Below are 18,318 nucleotides of genomic sequence, written 5' to 3' on the forward strand. Positions count from 1 at the left end.
TTAGCTACCATTTTAACAGAATCAAAATTTGAAGGAGCATTCCTTAAGAATTCTCGTATATCAGTGAGATTTTTAAGTAATAAACAAAARGCTTTCCTTTCTTAATTAGTAGCTAAGGTATCCCTTTATACCTAAGGAGAATCCCAAGATGTTGCTCAGATGACCTAATGAAATGGGTCGCAGAGAAACACATTACTGGCAGGCTTTAAACTGTGATTCAATGGCCCAGCAAAGCATGAAAATGCGCCCAGTTCTGCTCAAGAGGAATAGTCTGGACTCTGCTGATTGCATGAGGCAGCCACAGCACCGCAGAAGCAAATCCCAGCAAGTGCGGTTCAAGGAYGACGGGATGACCATGGGGGTCACTGAAACGGATGCTCTTCCGGCCCAAAACACGACATTCCTGAGCAGYAATACAGAACTAAACAAGCACCAAGTTTTTTTGCCAAACCAATCTCCGTCTTTCRCAAGGGCTCAAGAAGGTCTTCAAAACATTGCCATCCAAACATCTCCTAGTCTCAGGAAGCACTGCCCAGTTTTTAAGAAAAAAAAGCTGACAATAAGCAAATCGTTAACAGAAATGACAACCGAATCTGCAAATCCCATCCCAGTAAATGGTGATCTTTCTGAGCAAGATGTAATGCTTTCTGACATCTCTTACCTAAGAATAAATAATCATGTGGAAGATGGATTTCAAAAGAGTGAGGTGGACAATCAGTTACAGCAAAAACCAGCAACGAAATCGCAATGCAATGGACCTATCTACTCAAACTCTGACGATCTCCTGGTACCAGAGAAGCCACCTGCTTCTATACAGGTGCCAGAATACATACATGTGAGCTTCCCACAGGACAACAAGGCTACCACGGACGCACTAGACACGACCATAGATTTAAGCAGTTCATTGCATTCTTCTACTGCCATGAATCAATCCAKCGACAACCACACACTGCCATGTAATTCTGAAGAACCACATCCTTGCTTAGGCAATTCCAGTCACTGCAGCCAGCGCCTTCCACACCATGACTCCTGTGAAGCAGCCTGCGAGTTACCCACAGCCAGCAAAGACTCAAGCAGCAAGGAAACTGCTCCTCTGCTGCCTCCATCAAACCACAGTTCATCCCCTTTTGTCCCCAAAGACTCTTGGCAGTCTAGASAGCACAGAACAGATGTCAACTGTGTGACACTAACGAATGACAACCATGCAGCAATGTCACTGGCCAGCACCAATGCATCTAAACCCATTCCTCCATTTCACAATGAGAAAAATCCCACTCAGCCAGATGTTTCAGATTTTAACAACTGCATAGAAGGATTTCATATAACATCTTATCTGCCAAGGAATGAAGTAAAACCACAGACCAGCAAAGAGATTAGAGAAATTAATCAAATCCATTTAGCACATGGCGAACTATGTGCCCTCCAAGGCAGGCTGCAGTCTGTAGAGGAATCCTTGCAGTCCAACCAGGAGAAGATTAAAGTCCTTTTGAATGTAATTCAAGATCTGGAAAAAGCCAGAGCTCTGAGCGAGGGGTATGGTGCATTTTAATACTAGAAACTATTTTATTTGGTAATTTATSGGAAGTTTAAAGGGAATGTTAGTGTTCTTGTAACATTTGCTATATAAAAAAAAATATTGAAATATTTAAAGTTAAGTTTCCAAAACCTTATCTTATCCATTGTTTCTGATACTTAGGCCTCTGCAGAGAAGCGAGTGTCCTTATAGTGCCAAGGCACTGATTAACACTGCCTTTACTAAATCCAGTAGGAGATACTGTTTAACATCTTTTTATTTAGATTTATGGTGTCAAATGCAATGCTGGCATCCTCCTCCTAACTACAAGTACTATGCAGTGACAACAACAAAACCCAACAGCCTAATGTACTAATGAAATGTAAGAGATACCAATGGCAGGCAAACTGTCTTGTACTCTCTCAAGGTCACAGCACATGCACTCAATGGCAAAGCAGGTGAAAGGGTTTGCATTAGCAAAACCATGCTTCTGTTGGGTAAACCAGTAATGCCTTCACAAGCAAGCAGGAGCGTTAGTGGCCCAAGTCACACATTTGTAGGCCTCTTTGGGCACCACATGGGTGGCTGCATCTCATGACACCACAAGTAACACTGCTGCTTAAGGGGAATGCTTTAAGAAGAGGAGGAGGTGCAGTGGTGAGTCCACTCCAGGAGGTTCAATGTGCTGTTAAGATTTCCCAGGGGATGGCACTGGAAGCTTAAAAGGGATTAAAGTAAGAACACAGAGCATGTGATGACCACAAGCACTTAATGAGACAGATTTTGGAATGACTGCTTCCTGTACTGTCCCAAGGGTGCATGATCTGTACTTGCTCTCAGCATGTTCTCATAGTGACTGCTGCCTCAGGGCAGCAGGAATTATTTATGTAACTGATTCATGCACTGTAAGTAATAACAACACTATAAAGGCAGCTGATGCCTAACTACTGAAGAATTCATTCCTTTGTATGACAAAGCTGAAATGGAATTTAGAACATTTCTATGTTCAAAATACACTCTAAATGGCAGACCTGACCTGTGCAAAACCCTGCTCACAGTGAGACATGCCCAGATTCTTCAGCACTGCCTGCACTCCCTTTCTGTGGAATTACCACAACAATTTCACCAAGTTTCACACTGAGATTCCACAGATGAGCTTCAGTCTAGCACACTAGCACCATTTGCAAACTACCACAGTAAAAATGAACATTGTGAGTGGTCCTGGAGGCAGCATAACAATCTCAGTGAATAAAGACCTCTTATGAAAAGCAATCAAAAATATTAATCAAAAGAAAGAAGATTAAACTTAATTCTTCTAATTCCAGTAAAATTGCTCCATATAAATGTAATGATTCCTTCAGATAAGGCCCAGATATTCCAATTCAGATCTTGGCATCATAAAAATGATTTAACCCTAGTTGTTATATCAGGCTTCGAGTACTGTGTATGTATGGGGCATTTTCTGAAATGACAATTTTATGTCCCATCATATTAGGTTATTAGGAATATATCTGTTCTTCTACTTTATGCCTTTATCAAAATTGCCCTGATAGTACCTGCAACAATACCAAAATTGAAAACAACTTTTTGGTAAATTTAACAGTCTAGTTCTCTCCACAGTAAAATTTAACAGTAAGTASTAGTAAAATAATAAAAGTAAAAATCTGAAGCAAGGAAACAAGAAAAGCTGAAAGAATGGAAAGAACCATTCATATAATTCACTGGCTATTCAAATATTCCCAAATGTGCTCAAGAAACATTATGATCAAGTTTTACTTTGTATCAAGAACTCAGATGAGAGTCMAAAACCAAAATACTCAAAAGCAGGAGGCACAGAAATCATGACAAAATAGGAACTAACTTGGGGTTTGGTTGTTTTAAAGCTACCTAATCAGAGAATTTGACACCTGAGTTTTCAGCAAGTATTTTTTTTCAAAAAAAAAAAATAGAGATCTGTTAATGTAGCTATGAACATAAATTACAAGAACTATTATTTGTTACAGGCGTAACTTCTACCACACTGGTCAAGACCTCAACAACTGCAGCACCTGTCAGAACACAGCGTGCATCATTTACAGGTACCACAGCCCCTCACGCTATTTGATACTGTCTGCCTGACCCTCAAATATGAGCAAGGCTTTGCTTAAAACTATAAAAAGGTCTGTAACTATGAACAATATCTGTAAAAAGAAAGACCAAACAGAAAATTTGAAATCTTACACAAGCACAGAGAGCACAGTTGGTGCTGGCGTTAGCTGAATGATGCTGCATTTCCGTGAATTCCATGTGGACACTTTTATCACAGTATTCTCAATGTCATGCTTTAAAATCTCCCTGATAAAAATCCCTTGGCATGTTATATTTTTAAATCTGATATTTCTACAGAAGCTTCCAACCTTGGAATGTTTTTCTAAAAGCCAGTAAGTTACAGCTWCAGTTCATCTTCATACAAAAGGCACAGGGCACAACAGACATTAATCATGCTTGTTAAGAGATTTGCTCGGAGAAAAAAGACAAAAATATTTGAATTTCACAAGCTTCTGTGTTCATCTTGACATTAATTTTCTGCTCCTATTTTTACACCTACAATCAACACTCCAAATGGACAATCCATTTCACACCTACAAAATGTGGCCTAATGTCTTATGCATAGGGCTATAACTTTAATCATATAATATTGGTCATATCTTGTAAGATATAAACTCTTTGTTTCATTCTAAAACAGTCTCACAGTTCAAGACAAGTAGCAGAAACAAGGTACAGATGGAAAGATCTGCACTACTATTCATAATAAGTGTACACAATTAATATATAGTAAAAAGTAAAATTTTAAGAATGTCATTTTAAAAAATAAGCACACTAAGGCATTCTTTTTCTAACTTCTTGTGTTTCTAACCGCTTGATTTTCTCGGTTGTTTCTAACCATGATGGCGCTTCAGGCACTACAATAATTAGCACAGTGCATACARCAGAACACAATTTCTGCTCTGAACATGTTCTAATCTTAAACAAAGCAGAAGACAGCAAACAGGGGCATCCTTCTTATTCATTAATATTCATTCTTATAGAGATGTAAGCACAAGAGACAGTCTTACAATCAAGCTTTCAGAGTAMCCAATATTTGAAGCTCATTAGACTACGAGTCATCAGGTTTTCCAAGAGATACGCATAGTTTTTCTATTAACATAGTTCTTCTGTCATCACCAATCAAGTGTTCCATCTTGTTCTCCCTTTCCCTGATCCTAGGTCATCAATGATTCAATACACCAGTATGTTGTGTTACTGTCAGTGAATCTTCTTTTGTTAGCTGCATTTTAAGCAGTCCCTGAACRTGTCAATCTACCAACCTCATGCCAACCCAGGTGTTGATTAAACTGATTGCTAAAGCAGCAGAGAGCCTTTCATTCTTACAGTCACAGAAAATTCCAATCTGATATACAGTGGCTATAAGCTTAGCTTTATTAACAACTATTCAAGCAGTGATATGTGAAATGACTTGGGACTTTCAATCTAGATCTTATCAGACAAAAGCTTGTTATTACAATAAATAAATGGAAGCCGCAACCTAAAGGGAACAGTTATCTCAGAATACAAAGGACAAGTATTAAATGGAGACTTAACTGATCTCTTGCCTCTGGAGATGATCTCCCCAACATTAAATTAGAAATGGGGAAAAAGGAAAGCAAAAAGGAACATGAACAGATGTTACCCTTGTAGTAGGCATGTTAGAAACAGAACAGTTCATTCTCCAGTGCTCCTGATTTGTGATTTCTAAAAAGCATTAAGTTACAGTTTTAACAAAAAACAGATAAAGGAGGCACAAATCAAATTTGTCTTTATATCATTTCCATCCTTCTCCTTAATTATTACATAATCATATATTTATTATATTTTACTCCCTGACCAGAAATCTCTCTCAAGCTCTTCCATGCATTAGAATTGTTTCTCTTTTTGCCACCTAATTTACTTTACTTGAGTTAAAAACCAGAAGCACATTAATTAGAAAGGGAAATAAACATCTGGTTAATTTTAGCTGTCAACACAGCATTTATGCATTTGTATATATCCATAATTCAAAATTAATTCAAAATGAATTAATATAGTGCTAATAGAAACATGCATATTTAGTTATCTTACAGATTACTTTTTCAGGGTCCAAATCAGGAATGGGGTCTGTTTGTGATATCTTTTATACAAATATGCCTAACAAGGATGTCTTATTTCTTTCCAAAAAGCTTTATGGAAAAAGCACACAAAGAAAAAAACACCTTCCCCTGCTTCTGTCTTCCTGAATATTCAGCTGTCAAATCCCAATCTCCTGCCCAGAAAAAATGGATAAGGAGGCATTTTTATGAAGTTAATTATCGGCTGATTTACAGTGTTACAAATAAGGCAACTTCAACCATTTCAGGATTCTTCCTATTCTTTACTGCAAAATACAATGCCGTACTTTACTTTTCACCATCAAGAATCATTTTCATATTAATGAAAATTTCTTTTTCATTGCAACTGGCTGGAACACTGCCCTGCATTAATATGACAAGTTATTATACCAAAAAAAGTAACTGCCACTTTTATTTACATAAAAGTAACACTCCCCAGACTGCAGGCTGCCATAGCTACTTCCCAGGAAATCTCTAAATCCCCTGCCAGCTTAATTTTTACTAAAATCAGCATGAAATAAACCATTCAGCTTTCTACATGACTTAAATAACCAAGTACAAATCATTTTTCATTAGGCTTTTTCCATAGCACATGAAACAGATTTCATCATTTTTCATCTCATCCTTGGCTACTTATAGCTAGACAGTTGCCTCTTTTTCTCATTAGATTTCTGGTCATCAGGATCTTGGGTGAAGGTGAAGCTCACTGTTGATCCTTTCTCAGACTAAATACTCTTCACAGATAATTCAATTTGCTATATAATAGASCTCCTTTTAAAAAATGCATTATCTTCCTTAAATGAGGGGGATACACTACCTCCCTTCAATGGGGGCTGGTGGAAGGGAGAGAAGAGGAGACATAGGTCCCCAGTAATGTGCTCAGTCTAGGTTTAAGGAGCAGGAATCATGGCTGAGATTGGCCATCAAGCAGGTGGAGAAGACTACAAAAACATAAATGCAGTTTACAACACAATATAAAAAGTGTAAGCTACGTATATATTTTTATTACGAATGTTTTACCTTGTTCATTCATTTCYAAGCTTGGCTTGGATGCTCAAGCCACTACGTCAAGCAGCAATTAACAAAGAATAGGGGGTCTCATTTCAGAGAGCTGCCTAACTCAACAAAACCCACCAACCCCRGAGAATTTTATTTTGTGCTTAAGCTACGGGGGTTCAAGTTAACATAGGTTAAACTTAACATCTTCCTCAACTATAAARGCAGCACATTGGAAGCAAATCATTTGAAACTAGATGTCCATTCATAAAAGCAAGCACATACTAACCATGGAAAAAAAATACAGGAAAAACCTATTTAAACTGTCAATAACTCACACTTTAAAGTCACAAAAGAATCCACAATAGCCACCTCCACATTCCATGTAATATATGGGCTAAAAATAAACAACAGAGCATAATGAACATAAACAGTATATTTCTTCTCATATTTAAAGCTGTCTATGAAAGTATCACATATTTAAAAAGCCAGCACATATATATGCATGAGTTTTATTTTATTAGCTTATGCAAAAAAAAGAGACGGAAAAATTTAAATACATAAGAACTGCTACGCAATTGAAGGGAAATATCTGTCACTATAGACTTTGCATTTTTTTCCCCTGTAATTATTGTCCCATTGTGTTTGGACCCAAAATAAGAGTTCTTACCTCAAATAAATGAAGCTGACTCCCTCAGAAAAACATAAGGGATGAACCTCTTCTTTTCAAGGCAGCATCCTACAGTGCTCTGCATTTTAACCAAGCACTTTCTAACAAAGTGAATTTTTGACATGTTTTTCAAGAACAATTTCTCAGTTACTAGCTTAATCTCTTCATTTTTTTTCCCACAGTGTTGAATATGACTTCAGACAACAAGAAGGAAGATTTCATCAAATTTTGAAAAGGCTGGATCATGCGGAGCAAAGCCCGGCTCCAGCTTCTCCTCAAAAGCTACCACCAGAACCTCCAGTCTCCGAGAAAAAAGAATTAAGAAGGAAAACAAAAAAGATGAAAAAGAAATGCTTCTGGTGGATTTGACTGCCTTATGGATCATACACAAAAACACAGAGCTTTTACATTTCAAAAGACACCAGAACACATATGAAGAGATTGACAGCACACACCTGCTAACTGTGCTATAATGATATCAAGTAGAAAGCTAAAAACAAAGTTTAATATCTGAGTATGTGAAAAATCAAAAGATTTGAATTTACTTAACAAATCATCTTACCGATTAAATACTCAGAGACTATTTTCAAACAACAACAAAAAAACTGTTTTGTTTTTCTCATCTTTCTCCGAGAACATTTTCATATGCTTTGTAAGGACTTTTGTTTCAGACCTCCCAGAAATGCTACTTGAAAAAGCAAGTACAGACAAAGCTAAGAACACCATTCTCTCCTCACTTCCTACTTTTAAGCAACATGGACTGAAAACAAAATCAACATGCACTGATCACTAAACAAATCACATAACCAAATACATGTTCAGGGTGATGTATGTTGCTCAAAAATACCAACTAAAAAAAACATTTCTCAAAGGAGACAGTGACACATATTTCATAACCCAYTGAAATACTTTGTTGCTCTTGTCCAATATGTAGCAAAGCAAAGCAAATATTTCAGATTAAATGTTACCCCTTCCTTCTAATGTTTCATTTTAAACAGCAGTAATTTAAAGGTTTCATTCATTTAACAGATTTCTSTAGAAAGACTTCCAGAATTATAAAACGTGAGACTTCCTCAAAAGATTGAGCCCAATTCCCTTCTTAAAGCAGGTCCACTTTGATAGGACTGATCAGAACTGTGTCCAGTAGAGGTTTGAATATACATTATATTTTACATACACACACAAAAAATATATAGTCTTTACAATCTCTCTGAGAAACTGTTCCAATGACAGGCGTTTACCACTTCTACAATGAAAAACTTTTTCCTTACATGAAAAGTAGTTTCCAGTGTTCTAATACGTCCACTGCATCTTGTCCGATCCCAAAGCACCTTCAAGAGGCTGGCTCAGTCTTATCTTTAATCTCCCGTTAGATATTCAGTTTAGAACCTCCCTAAACCACTTGCTGACTTCTATCCTCTTAAACCACTTGCCTGATTTGCCTGCCCAGTATCATGATGCATTTAAAACCTGTATCACTACACCAAAAACCTCAAAGCACATTTTTTGGCCTTCAGAAAGCAAATAGCCCCATACAGGTCCATACGATACAAAATTAGCCCTAAAAATCAGGTTTTAGTGAACTTACCTTATGTCAAAACAAATTATAGTTCACAGGTCAGCATAGCTTTTTATTAACCTTTGAAAGCTCCTTGTGGCACCAGTTGTACTAGGTATTCCAGTGCTTAATGAAGCCTAATTCCACCCTAATTAAGTMATTTTGTTCTAGACAAAGTGATCACCATCAATAATGAGGAAAAAACYGCAAAGCAAGTCGGCTTGAAAGGCACAATGTAAAGGCTAAAAAGGATATTTTAGGTTTAGTGGTACATTTTGCAGGCCTATTCTTAAAACTGACTGGTTAATGAGGTCAAATAGGGTCCGCATATTTAGCAGCTTAACCTCCAGATCCTCTTTTGAAATTCATATGGTATTAACTGTGTAACACATTTAAAAACTGTGCACTTTAATACATTTCTGCATGCTCCTGATTTGCAAGGTTAATTAGATATTTAGAAACACATTAAAAGACAGTTTGGGACAGATATAAGGAAGACCTAAACATGCAAGAAAACTCTTCTTCACTTAGAGAATATGCTGCGTAACATTGTATAACTCCCCAATATTTGAAAGGACTGAGTTTAAAAAAAAAAGGAACAAAGCACTTACAGGTAAGTACAATTACTATGCAAATCACAGGCACAAAATTCACATTATTCTAGAGTTTTTTCAGAGGAAAAAAAGGCAAAAAAGTTTACCTTTAGAGAGCCAGCAAAGCTCTTCATGGATGACTTGAGGACATTTCAAAGATCAGAATTAAGCCATCGCATACAATCACATCACTAGATTCCATTACAAATACTGTAGTATGTATGCTGCCAGGCCTATGGCATTCTTACCCATTCTGCATGAGCACCAATAACTGATACTCTGAAAGATGTACCAGTATATGGTTTTCTATTAAAATAATTTTTAAAAGATAAATATCCTCTGCAATCAAGATAGGATAATAAGCAATACAACAAGAGTCATTCTATCAAATAAGTACTGTACTGATTTTTCTGAACTAAAATAGTTGTCAACAATTGGTTAGTATATGAAAAAGAGTCTTTTCTTCTTCTAATAATATGCATTCAAAGTTCCATTTTAAGTCATCTTTTATTTAATAAATATACCCCAATATGCAGTAGAAAACACTTAAGTTACCTAAGGCTCACTGGCTCTTTGCTCTCACTGCTGCAATTGAGGAACACGGGCATTTCTTTCAGCCTAAGCTCAGACTGTCTTGCGTTTTCAAACTCACCTCCTCCTCCAAGAGGAACGGTTTTGTTGAAAGCAAATAGGAAAGCAAAGCGCCCCTCAAGCACTGTGTTTTGGCAGGTTCCTCCTAAGGTACTCAAGGACTATAGTCAAGTAAAGGAAATTCCTTCAAGAAAAAGCTAGACACACATCTCCTTTATGTGAGAACAGCAAAAGAAACCTGCTGAATAAGGCAGCAGTAACAACCCAAAAAGCAAGCGAGCAGTAGAAAAATCCAGCCAACTTCTAGAACACACATTTAACATCCAAAAAAATGTCAATCAGAACCACAAAGCCCACACTTGCATAACTACAATTAATATTTTAAAATGCAAGAGTTCAATTTAACTTCCAAGTAAAAGCAAAACTGGTATATCCTGGTAACATAATTCAAATACAGAAAAAATACGTACCTTGTTGAAATCACAGAGAATCTAAGTGAAAATGTAATGTGTGAGGTTTGTTTTTTATCATTTTATTCTTTAATCATTCATAAATTATTCTGTGTAATTTTAACAGATAATAATTGAAACAGGAAATAAAAAAATTTACAGTATGAGATGACACACACAGGTGTATGATGTCAGGATCAGAAAAGCAAAAAATATTTATTGGTACAAGATAAGCACAATGCAGGTGTAATATGCCAGGATTAGAAAAGAGAAATGATTTACTATTAAAAAAATCATAGTACTGGTTAAACAAAAAATGACTGTAAAAATMATTATGGACTGCCCCACAAGAGCTCCCACAGTTAAATGTTACAAATGCAAATGGACACTCTCTTCTTTAAACAAACACATTTGCTTGTTAACACTTGTATGTTATAATAGGCTTCTCTAAAAATATATATTTAAATGAGAATTAGAATATTCTATTTGTAAAATACTGTACAGCATATGGCACATACAGTTAGTGCATTTGAACCTGCTGTTTTACAGAAAAAGTTAATCTAACATTCTTTAAAATGCAATGTACGAATAAAATACGGACTTCTCCCTATCATGTAACATCAGTTGACACAGGGGTTTTCGTACTTTCATAAGCTGTAGCTCTTTGAAAATACCGTAATACCTGATAATTATGCTAGCCTAAACACAAACCAACTTGCTAAGCAAATGTATTAATCAATTGTATGTTTTGTACATTTCTAGGTTCTTTAAATGGGATGTTATTTTTTGCAATAAAATGAGATATTTTTCTTAGGTTTCAGGACTCTATAATAATACCAAAGAGTGGAACACTGCTTTTTGGCAAAGAAAAGAAGGTAATTTGAAAAAGAGTAATGCTGTAGTGCCTGGATTTAAGTTAACTTCGCTGGAACATTGAACAAAAAATATCGTTTTGAAGCTTTAGCTTTACCTAGTACAAGTGAATATTTGATTACAACATTTACCGACTAAAGAAAGCCTGCAAAATGGTTGCTTCGGTCTCTAGCTCCCCAAAGGTATTGTTTTTCAAGAATATCCCATCTAGAGTTTAAAACTTTTAATTCTTATTATAAATCCATGTTGCATAGTAATAAAGTATTTTCAACACAAAGTATACCTTGGCCGCTTTGGTTAAGAGAATAGGTTTTTACATCTTCCCTTTTTTTGGACACTGGAAATTCTGTTGTAAAAGGCTAAAAAAAAGATTAAATTATTTCTAATATTCAAAAGCATAGAAACAGACTAAAGAGTCTGCAGAGTAGCTTTCCCTTTTCACAAAAGAAAATGGGAAATGAAGTCAGACAAAAGTCAACACCAAAACCAATCGTTTGACCACAACTATTCCATATGTTCTGCCCATCCTTGCGTGGTTCACAGTCTAAGGCACTTACAGCAGCCTTAGCTCACCTACGCATTCTGTCAAGAGCCACAATTTCCATGTGGTTTGTTTTCAAAGACCTAAGTTCTCAAGCCAAGAAAAAGCCTGGCCTTTTCAAGAGTTTTCTGAAGCAAACCTGCATATTGTTTGAACTAAAGATAGTACACGGACATAAAACTAGCTTATTTTGCAAATTCTTTCTGAATGAAAAATTGCTTCTGAGCGCATAAGAATTTTCTTCACTACAATTTCAAATGTGAAGGACCATTCTGTTGAGAGAACTTGTGTCAGTTCCAGAAAGCTCTAGTGGGATTTGATACATCTGATGTGTCTGGTATACATAGATAATCACTATTAGTGTTCAGACACCTGGATTCCCTAGTTAACACTGGCTTTCATCTTTTCTAGAATGGCACAACATTACAGTAGATGAGAAAAAAATTGATTTCCCAAATCATTTAACTGAGTGTGTAACCAGCCCTCGCTTCCTGATTCTAAGGGTTCTTTTTTTGAATTATGACTACAGTTTACCTCTTCATTTATTATTCATGGTATCCAGAAATAATTAGTACATTGCTTATATCCTGCATAAAACCCTCATGATGCTGKGTTTTTAAGTGTAGACACATTTTGAAGAACTCTAGAGAATTGAAAGTTTCTTTGCATTTTCATTCAAAACCTTTTGCTGTTATGACCTTACACATCCATTACAGGGTTGCATAGAGAAGAATAAGAGATATGAATTTTCATATGTAATGATGTGATATCTGAAGCTTGAAGATCCACCACCAGAGAGTTTCAAAAAGCATCAAGCAACTATTGACACATCCCTTCAGAAGAATGTCACTAAGGATACTAAAACACCATGATATACACACGTACAGTAGACTGAAAAAAACCCTTACCATAGTTTTCCAATAGAAATGTCATGGTAACAAATTACATTTTAGCGGATATATCATGGACTCTGTCCTGAGGCAATTAAGTAAATGCTTCTCATAATAATGCACAATAACATGAACATCTGTGAGACTTAAAATTCATGTAGCAATCACTTATATGGACAACTGAAGGACAAGTTCCTTATTTCCTGCTGCCTGTGGAGTCAACAGCTGGCTTGCTTTGTTACAAATAGCCTAAGTCAAAAGAAGTGCTTGTCAGATATACACTTAAATCTGAGTAAGTTACAGGATCTGTCCTTGAGAATAACTCTCAAACCGTGCACTCCGCAAGAACCCCAGGCTAGTAATGTGAGCAAAAGCACCTCAAGACATTTTCTTTGTGTAAATGCTAAGTGTTCATCTTCCTTCTATAGAAACAAAAGCTGGGAATAGCAGCTGTTCCATAGCAACTCTAACTCTGAGAGCTAAAGCACTCGGAAAAGAAGAAAAAACACGCCCAGAATTTATATAAGCTAATCAAAATAGTCGTTTAAATTTTACCCATCTGTCCACTGTAGATTAGTAGAAACACTACTGTCAGTGTAATACAAAGTTCTTTTTTTTTTTTTCCTTTGGCAAGAGCAATTAAATTTAGATAGTTCATTTCTAATGTAGAAATTCAAGTACATTCAATTACACTTTGAAAGGTAGTACGGAGCCATAGATGAATGAAAATGAAATAAAACTTTTGGATTTTCTAAACAGATGACTTATTTAGAACCACAAACACTCAAATATATTTTTATAGGTAACTTCTAAGTTACTTCCGAAGTATTAAAAATATTACTCACAATTAAGGTGTCATCTCGTCTCATCGTAATAACAGTTCTATTGACTGTGCGCAACAACTGTACCATTATTTCTTGAATATGGTGATAAGTTGATGCCTGTAAATCAAAAATAAAACAGTTTTCATATTTTCATGCCTCCTGAAAAACACAGAACCCAATTACCTCTATGTGGACAGCTACTGCTTTTTAATGTCACCATCCTCCTGAAAGAATGAAAGAAACTGAAAGAAATTCCTGAAAGAAACTTATCCTGTTTGCTCACACTGATTGTTAGTCCCAGCAGGTGCGCTGGAATACTYATCTCAAGTGGCACAATCCAAACTTAGTCCCATTTACTCTGTAACTCATTTTTGTTTCAAAGAGCTGCTTCCTACTCCTCACTTGAGGGGCTCACATGCTTTACCACTAATTGAACTGGCTATAATTCAGTATCAACGTCCTGGCAATAGATAATGGAGTAGAACTGTATCACAGATTTCCACGTCATCCTCAAGACAGTCTGGAACTCAATAAAATACTTAGCTTGCAGTTGCCAAGTACTTAATCATTAGAAGAGAAAGGCATCTTTGCTTCAGTTTGCTGCTCTGTGAGGACACAGCAACGAAGATGGATTGCCAAAGAAGTACCAGTCCATCTGGTCAGCACAGAMACAGCCAGAGACCCATCATGTGTCAGCACCAAGTTTTTACCGACTTTCCAAGTTCACTGGCAAATATGACCARGTAGCATCAAATCATATATATACACCTGTCATGTTGCATGCAGAAAATATCTGCTTTTTTTTTTTTTTTTATACCAGGTAGTACAGTATCATCTTACACTTAACAAATTCATTACGTTTACTCTAATCACTAGACAAACTTGGGAAAATAGCAGGTAACATACTGCAGCACAGAAAAAGCCCTGGCTCTCATTTAAAGGTCTAGAAAGGTCGTTTATATTTGAAATGCCTTGAAATATCTATATTAAATTTAAAATGAAAAGCTACAGGAAACCTCCTCCCCAAATCAATTTGAATGATTATCAAAATAAATTCATTTTTTAAATCACTTGGAAAACCTCTGAGGTAAAACTGTACTTTTGCACAATAAAACATGATCTTTCCTTGTCTTAAAAAACATGATAAACTAAATTTTTCACACTTAAGCAAAGTTGCAATCAATCACTTCCACCTGCAAATGTGACTTCACTCTACAATGAAGGTTAATTATTATTATTCTTCCTCTGATTTTCAACAAAAGCAGCTGAATTCTCATGAACACATGTTAAAGAACTGAGTTGGCATCTTTAATCAGTTTTGGAGACTCCTGGAATGTAAAAGTTGGCCAAAAGGAAGACAAGTGGCATCCATCTAATGCTATCCCCTGAGCCCAGCTCATGTCCAGATAAGATACAGAGCTCAGAAAGAAAGCTCAACACCTAAGGAATAATCTAACCCTTAGGATTTTTTTCCTTCTACACTGAGGGAAGTTTTATTTTTAAATTCCAATTCTGTGGGTAGATCCCAGAAAAATGTTCAGAATGAACTGAAGAAGACAGACAGCCACAGACAGGCAGCTTCTGTAGCTACCTTCTACAAGGTAGGCTACCTTTACAAGTAATCCTAGAACTAAAATTGTTGCCAGAATTTCAGAGAGAGGTTGTTCTTATTCTCTCAGCTACTACTTATGTGAAACATTYACCAGCAGTTAATAATATAGTTTCTGGCTTTGCAATTTCCTCAGTATTAGAAAACAGAAAATATCTATACCACCTACTGTGTCTCTGAAAACTACTCAACAAAGTGGCATTTATTTAGAGTAACCATATTTCCTTTTAGTAGCTTTCTTAAGCATCTAGTACTTCAACTTTCTTCCTAAGTTCTATCTCTGACATGCAACAAAAAAAGAAAGTAGACATAAAAACAGAACCATCTTTTCCCTTTTTCTCCAAAGCCAGTAGCCCATACTCATACTCAAAATTTTGTCTGCAGAAGTACTTCCATATCTGGCCTAAAAAGAACAAGGGAGTGTCCTGACTAAATTCATGGATGAAAGGAATAAGAGATTAAATACCCCAAAAATCCTCTATATCCAGAGGACACTGAATGCAGAAATTCATCACTGGGATGCATTAAGATAACCCTATATGATAARCACAATAAGACGACATTCTGAAGGACTCCCCCTTAATTCTGTAATAAGGATCTGTTCATATAGTAGGTCTTTTTCTTTTAGCAGTTTGAGAGTTGTAAAGGTTTTCACAACAGAAGTCAAAACTGTGTATCCTTGGAACRAGATTTTTTTCCACACTAGCTAGAGAGCAAACATTCATAATACACTCAAGGGAGAGTCTGCACTGCCTTGGTAAGAAAGATAAATTGCTGTCTGCTGCCAGAGACACGTCTGTATTGAAGAAGCAATATGCTTCCTTTTGTCTTTCCTCCATCCTTCAGATAACTCGTCTTAAAAGTGGATTTTCCCTACTAAAGCAGGACAGAAATCTTGCATAGTTTAAGGAACAATGAGCTCATGACCTACATATYCTCTGCCAAAGAAGAAGAAACTGCTAGTGATAGCTGCACATTTTCTCTTGTAAAGTTACAAAGACTTTATGCCTTAAATGACATTTACCTAAACACATTCTAACCCCTGCTGCCTCTGATCAGCAATTATACTGCCACAAGGCATGACAGCAAATGTGTTCTCCTCAACAGAAGCATCTGGTTCTTTTGCTGATGTCCCCATTATTCTACAAGGTTTCCTACAATCAGGAATACAATGTCTCCAGAGGGGCTACCACATGCTGATACTATCACTGCTTTTCAATTCCAAGGGCCTTTTCTCCTTACATTAAAAATSTTAGTATTTAATGCAAACACTGTAGACAACTGCCACCCAAATATCCTACAGTATTTSCAGTTAGACAGTTATTCAATTGATTGAAGCAAGGCTTCTGTATTTGTTTTAAATCTAGCTTTAAATTCTACCAGGATATCACCGGTAATATGTTGCCTAAAGAGCTCCTGTTTATCATCATGAAAGACGCTTGTTGGCTACTTCTCAAGAACCCAAGCGAGACACCCTCTTGGGCACAGAACCCAAAATGATAATGTTCACTTCCTAAACTCAATTAATTATATCAGACTTGAAGACTTAATGGGTTTTCTTTTTCTATGCAGGTTTTGAATCTCTTCAGTTATGCAAATGAGGCTTTTATGTATAGTTAGACACCTTAACTTAGATTTTGTTAAGCTTTCATAAAGGTTTTTCTTTTATCAGAATATTTATGTTCTGCTGTACTTGAAATCTCTGTGGTAATTACCTCTACCAGTGGGGTTAATGGACTGATCCATTATGTAGTTTTTATACATCATTTTGTACAAATAATTCCATAACAGTAATTAGATTTAATTTTTAAAAAAACTCAAAGAAAGAATAAGTCCATACCTGTGAAGAATATAAACACCCATAAAACCTCTGGTCTCCAACTGTGCTTAGAAATACGCATCATATTATTAATGGGTTTAAAGAGAAAAAGAAATCTATTATTAAAGCTATAATTCTCCCTAATAATGAAACTCCATTTCATTCTAAATACAGCTAAGCATTTGCCATGTATTAAGGAAGAATTAACTTCTTGTTTGGGGGGGAAAAAAAGGGAGAAGAACTAGCCCATCTCTTTTAAAAGCTCTTAGCAACATCACAGTAACCAATGAGTTGTCACACTAAGACGTTTCCAAGGGAAACCTAAAAATGTCTAACGATTTCTTTTCCTATCCTTGAGGCATATACAGATTAACTCCTGCTCAGAACTATCCAAAATGAGCWGCAACCAACACCAAACCAACAAAAACCTTTATTTAAACAAATACAAGCTTCTGTTCAATCAACACTGCATTTCACAGGAAACAATTCAGATCACCGCCTGTCCCTCAAGCTTTACAGATTTTTCTAACATTGAAGGAGAAAAGTCTACGTACTGTCTACACAAGTCTACCTGCTGAAAAGGGTTGTTTTTCCTTAGAAATAGACACTTGAGGAATAAAAAGAATAAAATATCAAAAAAGACATTTTTAGAATAAAAAGGCATTTACTTCTTTGAAAAACACACCGATTTTCCACATCAAAGTGGATATCCCAGTTCCTACTCTTGGAAACTATGTAAATTAAAAGGAACAAAACAGTCTTCAGACTGTACATACATGCATGCACATCAAGCAACAACCATTGGACTTGCTCATACTGGCACACAGAGAACAATTACTGCTCCCTCATATAAACAGGAGCTGCAAAACCATCTCAACAGCACCTCCTAGTAGGAGCTGACAGAGCTATTATATTACATCCATCACTTCCACTACAAACAGCAASTGTTAGTTTGAAAATAAACAACCTATGTAATACGCACGCACAAACTATTAATCTATTTTGCTTTTCAGCTGCATTGTCATCTCTTAAAAGGTACAGTAACACAGTTGTTAWACTCTACAAACTCATCTGCTTAAACGCACTCTTTGCCCAAACTAYGATACTCTCACCATTTCTTTTATGAAYTCCACTTGAAATTCAAGCTTTGCAATAACTCGACTATCACCTCATAGGCATCTTGGCTAAAGTTCAAAACAACATGGAAAATGGCTCATGAAACAGGCAAA

At 36.2% G+C, this 18,318-nt stretch overlaps 2 protein-coding genes across 2 annotated transcripts in view; one reads left to right on the forward strand and one right to left on the reverse strand.

The window, feature by feature from the left end:
* The window catches only part of DOCK2 (dedicator of cytokinesis 2), a 133,341-nt gene that overhangs the window by 78,676 nt on the left and 36,347 nt on the right, over window positions 1–18,318 (reverse strand). The window contains exon 27 of the mRNA XM_026035679.1: window positions 13,683–13,778. Within this exon, the coding sequence (XP_025891464.1) occupies window positions 13,683–13,778 (96 nt within the window). The remainder of the gene's footprint in view (window positions 1–13,682; window positions 13,779–18,318) is intronic.
* Window positions 104–8,711, forward strand: INSYN2B (inhibitory synaptic factor family member 2B). The gene is made up of 3 exons (XM_026035678.1): window positions 104–1,533; window positions 3,517–3,591; window positions 7,525–8,711. The coding sequence occupies exons 1-3, from the start codon at window positions 173–175 to the stop codon at window positions 7,709–7,711; spliced, it is 1,623 nt and encodes a 540-aa protein (XP_025891463.1). The 5' UTR covers window positions 104–172; the 3' UTR covers window positions 7,712–8,711.

This window comes from Nothoprocta perdicaria, unplaced genomic scaffold (genome assembly GCF_003342845.1).
Source record: "Nothoprocta perdicaria isolate Ctin4 unplaced genomic scaffold, notPer1 scaffold_165, whole genome shotgun sequence".
Lineage (NCBI taxonomy): Eukaryota > Metazoa > Chordata > Aves > Tinamiformes > Tinamidae > Nothoprocta > Nothoprocta perdicaria.